Source organism: Tursiops truncatus, chromosome 20 (genome assembly GCF_011762595.2).
Source record: "Tursiops truncatus isolate mTurTru1 chromosome 20, mTurTru1.mat.Y, whole genome shotgun sequence".
NCBI lineage: Eukaryota > Metazoa > Chordata > Mammalia > Artiodactyla > Delphinidae > Tursiops > Tursiops truncatus.
In genome coordinates, this window is record NC_047053.1 from 11,297,562 (window position 1) to 11,316,072 (window position 18,511).

Below are 18,511 nucleotides of genomic sequence, written 5' to 3' on the forward strand. Positions count from 1 at the left end.
TGAGTACATATACATTCAATGAGGGTCAGTATTTAATTGAAGAGTATTTTATATCTCTTCCTTTTATTGATTCTTGTTCTTTTGGCTACTTGAATAAATTGTAACATATAATCAAATCCATTTTCATCCTTTGATACTTGATCATGGTTTTGGAAAACTGTTTGTCAGGATAGAAAAAGAAACTGTGGCAGAAATGGGGAATTTCTTGTGGATTCTAGTTGCCTCCTGCTGTGAGTAGTCCTGAACTGGGCCTGTCCTGAATTGACACCTCTTCTTCATCCTGTAGGTCTCCCTTACACTTGTCCATCATGGCCAGGAATGAATACGTGTTCAACCAGTTGCTGCAGTGTAAACAGTACGTAGGGAGACATGGAGAAATGAAAAAGCAGTTGTGAGGGTGGGATTGTGAGTGAAAAATGATTCCCTTAAAATGTCTTTTAGCATTATCCATTTTAATAAGTAAAAGTAAAATAAAAATTGTCATTCATAAAGTACAAAGAGAAAGAATGAGGCTGTTGACAGTACAGAGTGTCAGAAGACGATTATACTTGCTATTCACATTGCTTCCTCATTCCAGATTAGATTTAGAGCTGAAAGACCATGAGGGCAGCACAGCTCTGTGGCTTGCCGTGCAGTACATCACTGTGTCTTCCGACCAGTCCGTAAATCCCTTTGAAGACCTCCCTGTGGTAAATGGGACTTCATTTGATGAAAATAGCTTTGCAGCCAGACTCATTCAGCGTGGCAGCAACACCAATGCACCTGATGCAATAACAGGTAAAACACAGGCCCCTAAGAGCTGATGCTCAAGTCTGGAGACCCCATGAAATATTGTCAGTGTTTTTACCAAAAATTTAAAAACCGAGCGGCATGCTATTATGAGAATTATTTTGTATGTAATTTTAACCATAGTAAAAAACCTGATCTTGTGCTTCCAAAAATCTAGCCAGACTCGATAAGTCCGTTAAGCTGAAACACTTCTATTTATTTAATGCAGTGAATTTCAGTCTTTTTGGACTCAGAACTCTTTTCACCCTCTTAAAAATTATATCCCAAAGAGCTTTTGTTTAAGTGGATATCTTTGGTATTTACCATGTTAGAAATTAAAACTGAGAAATTTTTAAAAGATGTATTAATAATAATGACAAACAATTTTATGTTGACATATAACATTTTTTATGAAGAATAACTTTCAGAAAAAAATTTAGTTGGAAGAGTGACTGGTTGCTAGTATCTGCATCTGTGTTCAGTCTTGAGATACGTTGTTTTGGTTAAAGAAAATACCCTCACACAGTGATGTAGTTGGAAAACGAGGCATATTTTAAGAGCCTTTTCAGATAATTGTGGATATATTTCTTTGATACTACAGTGAGAAGAATTTATCAAGGGATAATTTTTTTAAGGTTAGTTGCAATATGGCATCTGAAGCTATATCAGTGAACTTTTTGTACTCTGTTATATAAAATCCATGGTCTGTGTGTGCTTTGAATGGATTTCTTCATGTGTGATTTTGTAACATCATGCCTTAGTCATTTGGAAAATCTTGTTTCACTGAGTTATGCAGATCTTCAAAATGTTCATTTATTTTAGAATCACATTTATTAATATCACCACTGATCTCATTGGAAAAGTCTTTCAGTATTGAGAAGCTGTTAAACTTATAGTTGCAGACAAAAGTTTTCCAAAATGCTAATTTCACTTGGAAGATCAAATTTTGTCATTTGGTGGAAGTATTGCCAGTTGTTTTTCTTACAGAGACAGGCTTACTTTTTAAGAAATTGTCTGTCAAATACTCAGGTTTGAATAACCATAGTTTGTTAATCAGTCATTCTTTCAAGTAAAAATGGTGTTCCATGAAAAAACTGTTAGTTCAGCTTGCAGTGAAACAATGACACAAGTGCTTTCCTTTGAGACAACTTGTGTAATTTGTTACACAACAGATGTAACATACTTTATATACTTTATGCATACTTCTTATTTTGTCACACAGAATTTTAAAGACATGTACTCAATGTTGAGATTTATTAAAGTTAGTAATTTTTACTGCTTTATCAAGGGCCACCGTAAGTGAAACTGGTTATGTTTTTGACCGAGTGCATGGCTGTGAGGAGTACAGTGATTACCACTAGTACATTTTGGGGCCCCTGCCTTGATTTGTGTTAAGGCTCCCCAGTTTGATCCACCATTGCTTTTGTGCCCTCAGTGCAAATGTCAGCACAGGGGGAAAAAGCAGATAACATCAAGTATTATTATTATGAAAATAGTTTTGACCTCCTGGACCCCCTGAAAGACTCTGAGGAACCCCTACGAATCCAAAGACCATACATTGAGAACCACTGTTTTAATGTGAATATGTCCTTGATCTGACTAAATAAAACATGGGGATATTTTAAGGAGTGGGATTCCATGTGGTTCAGTATTGAGTGCTAGCAGTGTATAAAAGCATGGGTAAGTGTCACTAATGAGGGGAACTGGCCAAAAAAAAAAAAAAAAAAGATATTAAATATCCCTTCCCCTAAAAGAAGTTACTAATTAACTTTAAATAAAGGTCAAATGAAATCACCCTTTGGGTGACATAAAAGCTAAAGGCAGCAGTACTACAGGATGGGGAGTACAGGCAGAACTGTGTTTTAGACTAAAGATTCTCTGGAAATGAGATAGTTACTAAATAGCTTTTAATTTATAAATGTTTGTTGGTTATTGACCATACTTCCACTGATTTCTGATTTAACTGCATTGTAGAAGAGTGTGACATATAAGAGATCGGTTCTTTGGTGTTTCGGACTTGAATGTTAGACTCTTAGAGATACAGTTTTTATGAAAGTCTGACATGTACTTGAAAAGAATTGCATTCTTTAATTGTAGGATGCATGTAGCATTCTCTGTTTACGTCCATTAAATCAAGCTTGTTCATTGTGCTGTTCAGATCTTACTCATTAGCTTACTAACTCTTGGACTCCTTGATCTGTCCGTTTCTGGGAGGTATATTAGAAATGGTCACTGCGATTATGGATTTGTCCATTTTTCTTGCTAGTTCTGTCAGTTTTACATTATATACTTTGAGTTTTCATAGACATATCAGTAATGTTTTAGCAGTTGCAGGTTATCTTTGTTCTGTAGGGAGGTATATGATTTAGTTATTGTGTACACTGGCATGACTACAGAAGTGAAAGTGGGACTCTTATTAGGAGTCTCAATTAGAAAGACTCTCAACTAGGCATGGAATCACTTTCTCTGAGGGAAAAGATAAAAATGGCATGGAAACAAAGCAGTCCTTTGTCCCGTTGCTTTTCCTTGGTTTTAGTCCTGGTATTTAATTTATTTTGAGTTTTCAAATAGCATAGCTGTAGAACGTGAGACTTGTGTTTATCCAAAAAGGAAATGGATTTTAATAGAGAAAACACTGTTCTGGGACTAAAACCATTTCAAGAGGAAAAGAAGAAAAAAAAATTTTTTTTTTATTGAGTATAATTGCTTTACAATGTTGTTTTAGTTTCTGCTGTACAAGGAAGTGAATCAGCTCTATGTATACCTATGTCCCCTCCCTCTTGGACCTCCCTCCCACCCCCACCCCCACCCCACCCATCTAGGTCGTCAGAGAGCACCAGGCGGAGCTTCCTGTGCTTTATAGCATGTTCCTGCTAACTATCTGTTTTATGCATTGTAGTGTATATATGTCAATCCTAATCTCCCAATTCGTCCCACCCTCCCCTTCCCACTTTGTGTCCACATGTCCGTTCTCTACGTCTGCGTCTCTATTCCTGCCCTGCAGATAGGTTCATCTGTACCATTTTGCTAGATTCCACATATATGTGTTAATATACGATGTTTGCTTTTCTCTTTCTGGCTTACTTCACTCTGTATGACAGACTCTAGGTCCATCCACATCTCTATAAAAGACCCAATTTCATTCCTTTTTATGGCCAAGTAATATTCCATTGTGTATATGTACCACATCTTCTTTATCCATTCATCTGTTGTTGGACATTTAGGTTGTTTCCATGTCCTGGCTATTGTAAATAGTGCTGCAGTGAACATTGGGATACATGTGTCCTTTTGAATTATGGTTTTTCTCAGGGTATATGCCCAGTAGTGGGATTGCTGGGTTATATGGTAGTTCTATTTTTAGTTTTTTAAGGAACCTCCATACTGTTCTCCACAGTGGCTGTCAGTTTACATTCCCACAAACAGTGCAAAAGGGTTCCCTTTTCTCCACACCCTCTCCAGCATTTATTGTTTGTAGATTTTTTGATGATGGCCATTCTGTTAGGTGTGAGGTGATACCTCATTGTAGTTTTGATTTGCATTTCTCTAATAATTAGTGATGTTGAGCATCTTTTCATGTGCCTCTTGGCCATCTGTATGTCTTCTTTGGTGAAATGTCTATTTAGGTCTTCCGCTCATTTTAATTGGGTTGTTTGTTTTTTTGATATTGAGTTCCATGAGCTGTTTGTATGTTTCGGAGATTAATCCTTTGTCTGTTGCTTCCTTTGCAAATATTTTCTCCCATTCTGAGGGTTGTATTTTCATCTGGTTTATGGTTTCCTTTGCTATGCAAAAGCTTTTAAGTTTAATTAGGTCCCATTTGTTTATTTTTGTTTTTATTTTCATTACTCTAGGATGTGGGTCAAAAAAGATCTTGCTGTGGTTTATGTCAAAGAGAGTTTTTCCTATTGTTTTTTTCTTTCTAAGATTTTTATTTAGAAGAGTGATAGTGTGAAGTAAAACATTTCTAAGCCAAGAACAAACATATTTAAGGCCATAGGAGTAAAACTAAAGTATTTAAGGAGCATTTTCTGGTAGAACTTCGGCTCACAGTGTCTCCAAAATGGTCATCTACCCCAGAGGTTCTTAAGAGATGACTTCCCAAGCCTCACCCCCCAAGGGACGTTTGGTAACATCTGTAGACAGTCTTGATTGTCACAATAAGGTTGAAGGTCGTGGTGCAGTGGTTAAGAATCCACTTGCCAATGCAGGGGACACGGGTTCGAGCCCTGGTCTGGGAAGATCCCACATGCTGCAGAGCAACTAAGCCCGTGTGCCACAACTACTGAGCCCAAGTGCTGCAACTACTGAATCCCACGTGCCTAGAGCCCATGCTCCGCAACAAGAGAAGCCACCACAATGAGAAGCCCGTGCACCGCAACGAAGAGTAGACCCCGCTCACCACAACTAGAGAAAGCCCGTGCGCAGCGACGAAGACCCAACACAGCCAAAAATAAATAAATTAATTAATTAATAAAAAAAAATAAGGTTGAGAGTGTTACATCTGTTGGGCAGAAGCCAGGGATACTGCTAAATATCGCACTGTGTACAGGTCAGACTCCTCACAGCAAAGAATTATCTGGCCCAAAATGTTAGTAGCACTGCTGTTGAGAAATTATGTTCTAACCAACCCTGGTAAGGAGACATAGCTTCCCCCTGGTCCTAGGAGGTGGCTAGTGGGAAATCCAGGGAGGAATGAATGTCTTTTGACTTCCAGACCAAGTGTTTTCTCCCCACACAGGCTCATTTGAGTCTCTGTGTCCACACACAGGGTGCCTGTGTAGACTTAAATTTCATCTACGTCTAGTGTGGGCTTGTAAGTTGTGAAAGGTGGTAGGGAAGGGCAGGGTGTGGTGCAGTGTGGAACTTGACCTCATTTTTATGCAAATGGAAGAATGAATATGCGCATTTTCTCCTAGGAAATTGCTTACTACAGCGGGCAGCTGAAGCAGGAAATGAGGCAGCAGCTCTTTTCCTGGCAACCAATGGTGCCCACGTCAACCACAGAAACAAGTGGGTAAGTGTGACAGGGCAACCAGGTGAAGCGGCTTTGGTCTGTGGAAGAAATGGCAGTGGTGGATGGGTAGAAAAAAACAGAATAGATTCTCTTCAATTTTTGTCAAAAAAAAAAAAAATACATGGACACTGTTAAAAAACCAGAGTCTAATCGATGCTTTTATCCTCAAATATTGGTTGATCGATTCATTCAGCAGCCACTTCTTAAGCATTTGTGGTATGTCAGGTCCTAAACAATACACTGTGGACTTCATGGTCTACTAGAGATTAGCAAACATGGACACAACAACCTACCATATTAGCATCTTAATTTTTTGTAACATTTTACATTTGCTAAAGTTTTCCTATGTGAATGTTTATTTAGTCTGTATCTCAAGCTAAGGCAGATGGTGCAGTGTTAAAGGGGGGGCCTTTCGGGTTGCACATTCCTGGATTTACTAGGTTTCCCATTTCCCATACTGCTGTATGTGGTCTTAGGCAAGTTGCTTAACGTTTCTGAGCTTCAGTTCTCATCGGTAAAGTGGGGTTAATATTGATTTCATAAGGTGTGGTTAAGATAAAAATAAATGATAAATTTAAGTGCTTATTAGCATAACATCTGGGACATTAGAAACTAAATAATAGTTATTTTTACTTTATAATTTTCAGACAGGGAGGATGTGTTTATCTTTAAGATCACATTTATTCTACAGCTGCTTTGTGCTAGGAGCTTTAAGGTTATTATCCCTTTCAGTTCTCACAGTGGATCTAGAAGCAGCATGTGTTGAAGAGACATTATCAACATCTGTAAATCCCTCATTTCAGGGTAAAGAACCTTGAGGTTCTGAGAGGTTAAGTGACTCGTAAATAACGGAGCCAGTATTAAGACTCAGGCACTACAACATACAGTTGCATTTTCTCTCAACAGCGCTGGGCAGAGCAGTAAACAGTAAGCTTGGTGTATGAGACAAATCAATGTGTCGTGGAAGCACGGAGGGGAGGGCAGCGCCATTTTTTCCCACCATTAAATCTACTAATCTGTCTGCGCCTAAACCTGCACCCGGCCTGCTCTCCAGCTAGAATGATGGCATGGGCCCTGTATGCACCAGCGGCTGGTTTCTTGGCTTTGCTCCTGCCATTATGTGTGTCTGCCTCTGTCTGTCTCTCTCCTGTATCATCACTGTTGCCCACTGTTCATTTCTAATAGCATACAGACATGCTCTACTGTCTCTCAACTTAAAAGAAAATTCTCCCTTGAGCCCACGTTGTCTACCAACTGTTCCTTCCTGATACCCTTCAGAGCAAAACTGGGTGAAACCTTAAGATGTAGAGGCACAGAGGAGACTCGACTTGAAAGCAAGTGAGAATGACACTGGAGACAGGTCTGGAATGCTGGTTTAAGGTCTTTGGACTTTATCCTGTGGGAATAGAAAATCCACAGAAGTAGGCAAGCAGTATGATCATTTTCGGCTTGAGAAAGCTTCCTGGGATAGCTGGTGGGGTGGATGTACCATTGAGATCCAGGCTGGAGCCAGATGGGAATCATCTAGACAAGCAATGGCTTGTCCTGACCTCTGATACTAGATTTGGACCCAATGGGATGGGTTTCAGAGGAATTGCAGAATGATAGTCCATGGGACCTACCTCTGTGGCTCTCAGAAGCAAGGGCTGGAGAGGTGTTAAGACGGTTATGTTGGATCCAAGAAGAGAAGCAGGGGACTGGCCAGGGGGAAGAACTGCTGTGGGGAGAGTGAATTCCATTTTGTGATTGTTGAACTCCTTTTTAAACATTCAGGCAGGGATATCCTGCAGGCAGTGGGAAAATTAGATATACAGACAAGGCTGGAGATCCTGGTTTGAGAGTCCCCTGCTTGTATTCCCTGGTAGAAGTCATGGGCGTAGATAAGCGTACCTAGGGAGGCTGTGTGGGGGGAAGGGCTGGAGCAGAAGACAGCCTGAGGAGGAGACTGTAGGGAGAGGGTGGGGTGGGAAGGGGTCCACGGGGGAAAGAAGTGAAAGAGCCAAATCCTTATCACCCGGTGAGATCACAGTGGCGGGACCCACAGGGGATCCCACACCGGGGAAGGTGATGAGGCGGCAATAAAAACACGTTAGCTAGAAATGAGGAAATACAAAACCCGCTCAAAGCATTCAAAGTGGTTCCCTCTGGGAAAGGAGAATTTTTTTTAGGGAAAACAAGGTGAAACCTTGCTGTTTTTCACAGCAGGCCTTGTAGGTGAAGTTCTTGGACTCTAAACAGTGAGGATGTGTAGCTTCGGTAGGAGCCGGTGCAGAGCAGTGTGTTCAGTTTGTTTGGGTGAAAAGATCCAGTGTGTGTGTCTGCGTGTGTGTGTGTGTGTGTGTGTCTGTGTGTGTACAGGTGTACACATATATGTATTCACACATATATACACGTGTATATGTCTTTGTGTGAATATTCCGTCACTGGAGAGAAACATGAAACTGGTAATAATGGTTCCTTCAGGGGAGGATAATTGGGTAGGTGGGGGGGAAGGCATGAGGGGAAACTTCTTTTCAGTGTATACTCTTGCACCTTTTGAATATTGAATCAGGTACCTCTAATACCAATTAAAAATTTTTTAATTTTAAAAAGTGGGGGAAAGAGGTGTTTCTTGATCAGAATTCAAGATGAGGTTGGTACAAGCTGGTGAAAGAATCAGGGCATCAGTGTGCTGGAGGGGGTTAAAAAAGCTGTGATGGTCGACTGACAGCACCGCTTATCTGTGGGGCTGTGGATGTGAGGCTTTTCTGATTTCTACAGTGTTTATTTTAGTGACGCTCGGAGGTCGTCTGTTTAATAATAATAATAATGTATTATTTTTATAATTAGTAACATAATTCTAAAAACTGAGTGAAGGGTGGAAATGCAGAAGATGAGGACCCAGGGTGTTCGGAGGGTGCTTGGGAGGACATTGGAGGAACTAAGGATGGTGGCACAGGAGAAAGGGAAGGAGAGGAGACCTGAGGAGTGGGACAGACCTCATGGAGCTGGTGACAGGATGAGCCAGGGGCTGTGCCTGGCACTGGGGACTGAGTTGCAGCACGTAGGCTGTCTTTGTCCCTTTGTGAAGGGGCCTCCTAGGCTGAAGTGCTCTGACTGGGACTATTCATTTCTGTTCAGGGAGAAACCCCGTTGCACACGGCCTGTCGGCGTGGCCTGGCCAACCTCACTGCAGAGCTTCTGCAGCAGGGAGCCAACCCAAACCTACAGACGGAGGAGGCCCTGCCTTCACCAAAGCAGCCTGCATCCTTGCCCAGCTCAGCGGACAGCAGCGTCTACCTGCAGACACCACTGCACATGGCGATTGCCTATAATCATCCAGATGTGGTGTCTGTCATCCTGGAGCAAAAAGGTAGGTAGTTAGGGATTACTGCCCATCACCGTGACCTTTGCACAGTGGTTTTGAGTAGTTAATGACAGAGTTGATGTTTCTTCTATTGGTGAGTTTTCTTACCCCCAAAATCCTTTGCGGTCAAACCAGATAAGCATATATTCTGGCTCTGGCTACTGTTTTTCTCTGTGTACGTTTTCAGGATGGGGCCTGCTCACTTCACCCGCGGGGTTAAGGTTTAGAGTCTCTGGCTGCTCCTCTGGTGTTTCGGGGTGTGGCCCCAGGCCACTTCAGTGTGGGTCAAGCAGAGTTCTGCCTTGGCGTGAGCACTGTCTCTGGAAACTCTGCCGCCGCCGGTCTTCCACGAGCCGGTCAGCTCTCTCGCCCACCTCTGAGCCTCCCTGGCAGGTGAACCATGAGAGAGGAGCCAGAAAGAGGGGCCGAGGGAAGCCCCTGCCACGAGGGAGGCCCGTTTCCCTCAGAAAGTCATCTTCCAATTTTTCTCTTTCCTGCCTTGAAATTTGTTTTACTCTTTCCTGCATCCTTGTTAAGGCCGGCATCTTTTAGCACTGAGCTCATGGAAGGAAGTGGGGTGTTAGATAGGCCGTGCCTTTTTCTTAGCCCACACAGGAGGTATACGATAGTAGGACTTATGTGTTAGGGAAATGTCACCAGGGCATTGTTTTGATCCTCTTTTCAGTAATCAAGTAATTAATGTGTGTTTCCATAGTGGACTCTGTTTTCCTTTTGTGAAGATTCAGTATTTTAACCTTTAAAACCATTCATTTTTCCTCATAAACTTTGCTCCAAAATATCAAATGTCTTGGCTTCCACTTCCCACAACAAGATTTATCAGTTCTCTGTATAGAAATGATCAGTCAGTCAGTTTGAAATTGAGCTGGTAGTCTCTTGAATACTTTAGATGGGATCCATGGGATGGTGAAATCAAGTGTTCTTTTTCTTTTAAAAAATATAGCTAATGCTCTTCATGCCACCAACAACCTGCAAATTATTCCAGACTTCAGCCTCAAGGATTCCCGAGACCAAACTGTGCTGGGCCTGGCATTATGGACTGGTAAGGTGGTGCCAGGGCCTGCAGACAGACATACGCCAGACAGTGGGCGCTAGGGGAAGGGAGGTGGAAGGGTCGGAGCTAATCATTTGTTGTAGGACAGCCTTTCTGTTTGGGTTCAGCCCGTAATATCCAGTGGAGAACTGCTGGCTTTGCAAAGTTGAGAGGGTGTTTGTTGTAGTAAGAGGTTGATGAAGTGGGAGAAGCTGAGCCCACGTTAATCGGGGCTTGTCTCTTTCCCAGGCATGCACACGATCGCAGCCCAGCTGCTGGGCTCCGGGGCTTGCATCAACGACACCATGTCCGACGGGCAGACCTTGCTGCACATGGCCATGCAGCGGCAGGACAGCAAGAGCGCGCTCTTTCTCCTGGAGCACCAGGCGGACATAAACGTCAGGTGGGCTGGAACAGCACTCCGCCACAGCACCAGGCCACGTTTAGTTGGGACGGTTCATAGCCTTGCTTGTAGAAAAGAGTTTTGTTCCCTGTTAAAGGGAGAGAAACAATGACTCTGAAAAAGTACCAATGCAGTGTTGTAATTAAATGTAATCATAGACTCAGAAGGAGAATTGTGTGCTTTGCTCTTATTTGAACCTTTCGAGACCAGGGCACAATATTGCACAAATCTCATTAAAAAGGACAGTCCAAAATCAATTGTTTAAAAGTAGGAATTTTCAGTTATAATGAAGAACATTCCAACAGATGAGCTATCAAAAGGCTTGAGGGGCGAAAATACACAGTTAAATTTTTATTATTTTTGCTTTTTCAAAGGAATTTATCTTTATCTCCAATGTCACCTGACCCAGAATGACTGAGTGGGTGAAAGTGTTTTGTCAAGTGGGTAGTTGGGGTGACATTCTATTCAGATGCTGTTGAAAGCAGCTGTATGCCTGTAAGATTTCAGCATGTTGGCATGTTTGGCAGTTATCTTCTCTGTGCAATAGGATAGCCTGGCTGTATTTTTTAAAAAGACAGGAGGGACAGATGCTATTGACAGGTTAACTTTCTCTGAAAGAATATTAGTGAATGTGGGTGAAGTGTGTTTAAGGGATACAGTGGACTCTGGCCTCTAGGATGCCCAGAAGGGCACGCTTTAACCATTTGGCCCCAGATACAAACATTGGTTTTGGTGTCCATGTCCCAGCAGGACTCAGGATGGGGAGACAGCTCTTCAGCTGGCCATCAGAAATCAGCTTCCCCTTGTCGTGGATGCCATATGCACCCGAGGAGCTGACATGTCTGTGCCAGATGAGAAGGGGAACCCCCCACTGTGGCTTGCACTGGCAGATAATCTGGAGGACATCGCATCCACTCTGGTGAGACAAGCTCAACTTCAGCTCCGTTTACACATGGGGATATTTTGTGTCAGAGATGGATTTGGGGCCTCCGTAGCAATCATAAGGAGCATGAGATCTACCAAGTAACAGATTGGGTCAAGGACAAGCAGTCAAAGGTCATGTTAAAGAAGCTTGCGGGTTCAACGTAGCCTTGGCCAACACCTTTTCGTAGGGTGTCTTTATCAAGAAAACTACCAAGAAGCAAGAGAGCTGAGGCATTTCCTCAGGCGTCTGCTCCGGTGGTGGCTTAACTGGCTGTGGGATGTCCTCACTGTTACCACAGTGATAAGTTCTCAAATCTCAGGTTTGTCCCCCTTATTCAGAAGACAGGCTCCAAAAGTGGAGGTAGCCCCAGAAGCTCATTTAGTTTTCTGAAGGGCCTGAAATGTGACATAAAGGCATTTTAAACCTGGGGGTTTTACCCAACTGTTCTTGAGATTACCTGCTGTTTACAGGTGTGTGTTACTGGGGGGCTCGTGTGTGTGTATGCAGGCATTTGTGTGTGTTTTCTGTCCCTTCTAGGACACAGCTCTAGAGGGCACTAATCAAACATATCTTCCTTCTATTTCTCAAACCCCTCCCGCAGGACCTAGTGCAAAAACTTGCACCGAGCAGATTTTAATCAGTGTTTGTAAAACTAATGAATGGTACAGATTAAACTAAATCTCAGTTAACTATCTACTGTGTCTCGCCTGAAAACTGGGTCTAATGATGTGCGTAGGGCTCACAGATGGTAATAAACGTGTTTACCTTTGCTTGGCAGTGCTTGTGAGTGACCTGTGTTTTCCTGCAGGTCAGACATGGCTGTGACGCCACGTGCTGGGGCCCAGGACCTAGTGGGTGCCTTCAGACCCTGCTGCACAGAGCCATTGATGGAAACGACGAGTCTACCGCCTGCTTTCTTATTCGCAGGTCTGAGAGGCCTGAGTATCCCTCCAGATCTTATTCAGCGTATTGCAAACTGGCCCTTTTCTCATTTACTCCAACTATAGTCTTGACCTGCCTGTAGCTAGCTTGACCTTTGTAATGAAGGCTAGAGAGGGTCATTGTTCTGTCAGATCAAGTCAGTCAGGGAGAGGGGCTTATGTGCCCAGATCAAAGAATCTAAAAGCTAAGCCAGCTTCCTGCTTTGGGAGCCATATAGGTCCCTGTAGTCACATCAGACCAGTTCACACAGTGAGACCGGGAGGCTGGGGTGGAGGAGACCGAATGGCCTCTGCAGGACTCCACCAAGGTGCCTGAGTCATGCCAGCCTCCACGGCCTCAGAGTACAGGAGGTGTGGGAGCTGAGGTTATTCAGGAAAGCTTTAGAGCAGTAATTCTCAAACTTTAAATGCATGCAGGTCCCCTGGGGGAGTTTTTAAGCGTTCTGATACCCAGGTTGCCCCCAGGGGCAATTGCCAAAGAATCTAGGGAAGCAAGGGAATTCCCTAGCAGTCCAGTGGTTAGGACTCTGCGCTTCCAGTGCAGGGGCCCGGGTTCCATCCCTTGTCGGGGAACTAAGATCCTGCAAGACGCGTGGCGTGGCCAAAAATAAAAGAAAAAAAATCTGTGGGAGCAGGACACACACACCCGTATTTGAGGCCAAGAAGCAAGGACTGCAGTCCCTGGTGGTGGCAGCCTTTCTGTTGGGTTGGATGAGGCTGCTGCTTTACACCTGTTAGCATGCCTTCAGGCTCGGTGGAAGCATGCGTTCCTTTTACTTCCCCTTCCTTTCAGTGGCTGCGATGTGAATAGTCCCAGACAACCTGGTGCTAATGGAGAAGGAGAGGAAGAGGCCAGAGATGGGCAGACCCCCTTGCATCTGGCAGCCTCCTGGGGGCTGGAAGAGACGATACAGTGTCTTCTGGAGTTTGGTGCCAATGTAAATGCACAGGTAAGGAGAGTATCTCTTTTCCAGGAAGATGGATGGTAACCCCAGAATCAGGGAAACCACCTCTTATGGCCAGGGACCTTGCAGAGTCTCTGGTCTCGGGCCTCTGCTTTTCCATGAATGGGCCTAAGGGACGGACACACGAAGTGACTGTCTCTTGGGTCGTGTAGCCTGTCTAGTAGTTTTAATGATTTCAGGTTAAGACTTTTCGTCTCTTTGCCTTTGTCCTTTCTACAAAGTGAGGAAGGTTCGTTCAATCAACTTTTCTTTGCCTCCTGTCCACATTTTTTACAGATTTCCATTGAGAATTTGTTCCTATCCCAAGCTGAGTACTGTGTTTAGGAAAATGTTCCAGTAGCTCAATAGGGCATCCCTGAGTTACGTTCCTTGATGCTTTTCAACGTTCTAGCCTGTAAAGATTTGTGTAGCGGACTTCCCTGGCTGTCCAGTGGTTAAGGTTCTTCTAATACAGGGGACGGGTTCGATCCCTGGTTGGGGAACTAAGATCCCATGTGCCGCACTGTGCGGCCAAAAACAGAAAAGATTTGTCTGGCCCTGCAGCCAGATAAGTAGTGGTTTAACTTAGAGGTGAGGGTGACTGCAGCTTTTTTTTTTTTATAAATTTATTTATTTTATTTATAAAATAGTTGTGGCGAGCGGGGGCTACTCTTCGTTGCAGTGCGCGGGCTTCTCGTGGTGGCTTCTCTTGTTGCGGAGCACGGGCTCTAGGTGCGTGGACTTCAGTAGTTGTGGCCCGCGGGCTCTAGAGCGCAGGCTCAGTAGTTGTAGCACGCGGGCTTAGTTGCTCTGCGGCATGTGGGATCTTCCCGGACCAGGGCTCGAACCTGTGTGTCCTGCATTGGCAGGCGGATTCCCAACCACTTCACCACCAGGAAAGCCCATATCACAGCTTTTCTAAACCAAATGTGTTTGTGCCCCTGGTCACTGGAGCGTGGAGGTAACGGGGAGTGGCTGTCAGTCATCTCTGTGTTTGGCCTCTTGAAAGACTGATTTCAAATACAGAGTGGCAGTATTGATTCTCAGAACTGAATTCTGTTTACAGGTTATTCCCCTTCGTATTTTTCCTGGGTTTTATCTTTGCTTGGACATTGAAATCTGTGCCTTGTCCCCACAGGATGCAGAAGGAAGAACGCCTGTCCATGTGGCCATCAGCAACCAACACGGCGTCATCATTCAGCTGCTGATTTCCCACCCTGACATCCACCTGAATGTCCGAGACAGGCAGGGCCTGACCCCCTTTGCCTGTGCCATGACCTACAAGAACAACAAGGCAGCCGAGGCCATCCTGAAACGAGAGTCCGGGGCTGCTGAGCAGGTGAGTGACCGGCACCCAACATTCTCCATGGCGCCCCAAGCACTAAACATGTGTCACCAACTAAACAGGGCTCTTCTCGTTAAAGACATTTGTACTCCCCTTAAGTTTTGGCCATTCAGATGTCCTGTCAGTGCTGGATGGAATGTGCCTGCTCTGCCCTGCATGCCAGCCACCTGCTGGTGCCATGTGTGGAAGGGAGCTGGCGGAGGCTGGGCCCAGGGACAGGAATTCTGTGCTTGTACAACTGAGGGCATTCTTTGCTTTTGCTGGGTGGTTTACTTGCCCTAGTAATGAATGTCTTAAAAGGGTTAAATTGAACTTGAGCTTTTGGTGTCATGTTGGGTTTTAGAGGAGCTGTCAGCATTCAGCTTAGCAGGCTCAGTTGTCCTTATTGTGGATGGTGAGCTGTTGACCTGCAACATCGGACTGGGCGGGAAAGGACAGAGGCAACTGATTTAAGGCGGGAGCTGGGATGGGTTTGTGAAGTCAGTTCTCAGACACTTGAATCTCCATCCAGCACTTTATTTGTCTATTTACGCCAAGATTTATGAGTAGCCATTTATGAAGGTAAATTGGAAACTTGGGATCTGAACAAAAGTACTAACACGGGTGGAGACTTTTGCTTTGTATTTCAGGCTTCCGTACATCCCTTTTCTTCAGCATTTGCCTGAGTGTGACTGATCGAGTAGGTGTTGACCTCACTCTTGCTCACATGGGGTAAAATATTCATGAATGGAGATAGTCATTTCACATTTCCTCCCCATCTAGCATGAAACCGGTGCTGTTGATCGAAGTCCTTTGCAGATATGTTGCTGTGTGTGTGTGTGTGTGAGAGAGAGAGAGAGAGACGGAATGTGGTGTGTGTGTAGCATGTGTGTCTCCCTCACTTCCTCCTGAGCCCTCACACTGATATGGCAGCTCTGGTAGCTGTAGTGTCCTGTGTGGTTTGATGTGAGTGGGCTTCTGCCTGCTTTACATCAGTGGTGCAAAGTCTAAGACATACCGTTGGCGACCTCCCCCAACATGTATTATTATCCTGTAGCTCAGTGAAAGAAGAGACTTTCTGGAAATTTCTGAAGGTTTGTTTGGCTGCTCAAGGGTCAGGCTGGCGTTGCAGCTGTGGTTTTTGGAATTCTGGGTGCTTGTTTTAGCCAAAGCAGGAAACGCCCAAAGCCGCTGTCCACCATTGCCTTTCCCCATGCATCCCAGTATTCTGGTGCTTTTCTTTCCCTGTCCTTCAAGGTTGTCTCCTTCTTGGCCTTCCAAGTCCACTCCTGCTTCAGGAGGATGCCGGGGCAGCTTGGGTTAGCTCCCTTTTTCTGACCACGCACATGTGGTCACACGCATAAATACGCAGTGTGGGTCTATGGTGGGTGTGGGGCGTGGGGTGTAGTGCGACATTGAGTGTTGGTTCTTGGGAGGGAGCTTCTGGAGCTGAGGGAGGACTACACCGTGGCCCTTCCAGTGGTCAGTGCAGCTCGCAGGTGCTCAGGAGGCCCTCTTGCAGGGGGAGCCCACTAATATTTTGGTTCCCACTTGTTGCCTTAGGTGGATAACAAGGGCCGGAATTTTCTTCACGTGGCAGTTCAGAACTCTGATATCGAAAGTGTGCTCTTCCTGATCAGCGTCCAGGCTAACGTGAATTCCAGAGTCCAGGATGCTTCCAAGTTGACCCCTTTGCACCTTGCTGTCCAAGCAGGCTCAGAGATTATTGTCCGCAATTTGGTAAGTGTCGCTGAAACATTATCGCATGAAACGTGTGGACAAAGCATGTTGTAGAGTGTGTGCGGACTCTCATCACAGGTGTTTGGCCAGGTATTGTGAAAGGCCAGCAGGAATTTGGGGAGGTAGCCGGTACACTGAGGAAAGCAGGTGTGTCTGTGGGCAGTGTGTCCTGAGTGCCCAGTGGGCAGACAGATGCTGGAGTGAGGCCACGAGGGAAGGCGGCGTGTGGGTGGCGGTGGCAGGGTGGGAGCATCAAGGGAAGGGAGGTCACTTCCGTTGACTGCCGGCTCTGTGTCAGGCGCTCAGCTGGTGCTTTCCAGCGAGTGCGCGCACACTCTCCCTCTCCCCACCCCTCCCTCCCCCCCCCCTTCCCCCCCACTCTCTTGTTTTCATGAGTTTTAAAATCGTTTTTGGAGGTATAATTGACAAACAACATTAAGTTGGCTTCAGGTATACAACATTGATTTGGTATTTGTATATTTTGCAAAATGATCAACTCGAGTCTCGTTAACATCTGTCACCATATGTAGTTACAACAAATTTTTTTCCTGTGATGAGGATTTTTAAATTTACTCTCTTAGCAACTCTCGGATATACACCACAGTTTATTCACTGTAGTCACCATGCTGTGCATCACACCCCCGTGACTTAACTTATTTTGTAACTGGAAGTTTGTGCCTTTTGACCCCCTTTACCCATTTTGCCCAGCCCTCACCCCTGCCTCTGGCAACCACTAGTCTATTCTCTGAATCTGTGAGCTTGGGGGTTTTTTGTTGTCTGTTTTGTAAACTCCACATGTGAGGTCATACGGTATTTGTCTTTCTCTTTCTGACTTATTTCACTTAGCATAATGCCCTCAAGGTCCAGCCATGTTGCTGCAAAAGATTCCATTCCTTTTTACGGCTGAATAGTGTTCATTGTATATACATAACACAGCTCTTTATCCATCCCTCTGTCACGGATACTTAGGTTGCTTCCATATCTTGGCTGCTGAAAATAATGCTGCAATTAAACATGGGTGCATGTATCTTTTTGAATTAGTGGGGGTTTATTTTGGAAAAATGCCCAGAAGTGGAATTATTAGATCGTATGGTAGATGTATGTTGAATTTTTTGAGGAACCTTCATACTTTTTTCCTTAGTGGCTACACCAGTTTACATTCCCACCAGCAATGCACGAGGCTTCCCTTTTCTCCACATCCTTGCCAACACTTGTTACTCATAATAACCATTCTAACAGGTGTGAGGTGATATCTCATGGGCTTTTAAAAAATGTTTGTTTATTATTTATTTATTTGTTTATTTTGGCTGCGTTGGGTCTTAGCTGCCGCATGTGGGATCTTCCTTGTGGCGTGTGGGATCTTTTTTTTTTTTTGGTTGCAGCATGTGGACTTCTTAGTTGCAGCATGCATGCGGGATCTAGTTCCCAGACCAGGGATCGAACCCGGGCCCCCCGCGTTGGGAGCTCGGAGTCTTACCCACTGGACCACCAGGGAAGTCCCTCTCATTGTGGTTTTGATTTACATTTCCCTGATGGTTAGTAATGTAGAGCATCTTTTCATGTACCTGTTGGCTATCTGTATGTCTTCTGTGGAAAAATATGTATTCAGATCCTTTGCCCATTTTTAATTGGATTGTTTCTCCTTTGCTGTGCAGAAGCTTTTTAGTTTGTAGTCCCAGTTTTTTATTTTTGCTTTTGTTGCATTTGCTTTTGGTGTCAGATCTAAAAAACTATCACCAGTACTGATGTCAGGGAGCTTACTGCATCTTAATTCTCAAAACTACTCAGAGGGATGTAGGAAATGTTTTACATTTTACAAAGGAGAAAATTTAATCTCAAAGAATTTTCTTCCCTCAAGAATATCAGTGGACTTCCCCGGTGGCGCAGTGGTCAAGAATCCGCCTGCCATTGCAGGGGGACATGGGTTCGATCCCTGGTCCGGGAAGATCCCACATGCTGCGGAGCAACTAAGCCCGTGTGTCACAACTACTGAGCCTGTGCTCTAGAGCCTGCGAGCCACAACTACTGAAGCCCGCGTGCTACAGTTACTGAAGC

The 18,511-nt window shown here is 44.5% G+C and overlaps 1 protein-coding gene across 6 annotated transcripts in view; it reads left to right on the forward strand.

The window, feature by feature from the left end:
* Positions 1 to 18,511, forward strand: part of ANKFY1 (ankyrin repeat and FYVE domain containing 1) — a 77,617-nt gene that overhangs the window by 45,179 nt on the left and 13,927 nt on the right. For all 6 annotated transcript variants that reach the window (XM_033848317.2, XM_033848318.2, XM_019926866.3 and 3 more), the window contains exons 9-19: positions 287 to 355; positions 578 to 777; positions 5,685 to 5,782; positions 8,903 to 9,134; positions 10,090 to 10,188; positions 10,429 to 10,582; positions 11,333 to 11,501; positions 12,316 to 12,434; positions 13,242 to 13,398; positions 14,531 to 14,731; positions 16,280 to 16,456. In XM_033848317.2, the coding sequence (XP_033704208.1) occupies positions 287 to 355; positions 578 to 777; positions 5,685 to 5,782; positions 8,903 to 9,134; positions 10,090 to 10,188; positions 10,429 to 10,582; positions 11,333 to 11,501; positions 12,316 to 12,434; positions 13,242 to 13,398; positions 14,531 to 14,731; positions 16,280 to 16,456 (1,675 nt within the window). The remainder of the gene's footprint in view (positions 1 to 286; positions 356 to 577; positions 778 to 5,684; positions 5,783 to 8,902; positions 9,135 to 10,089; positions 10,189 to 10,428; positions 10,583 to 11,332; positions 11,502 to 12,315; positions 12,435 to 13,241; positions 13,399 to 14,530; positions 14,732 to 16,279; positions 16,457 to 18,511) is intronic.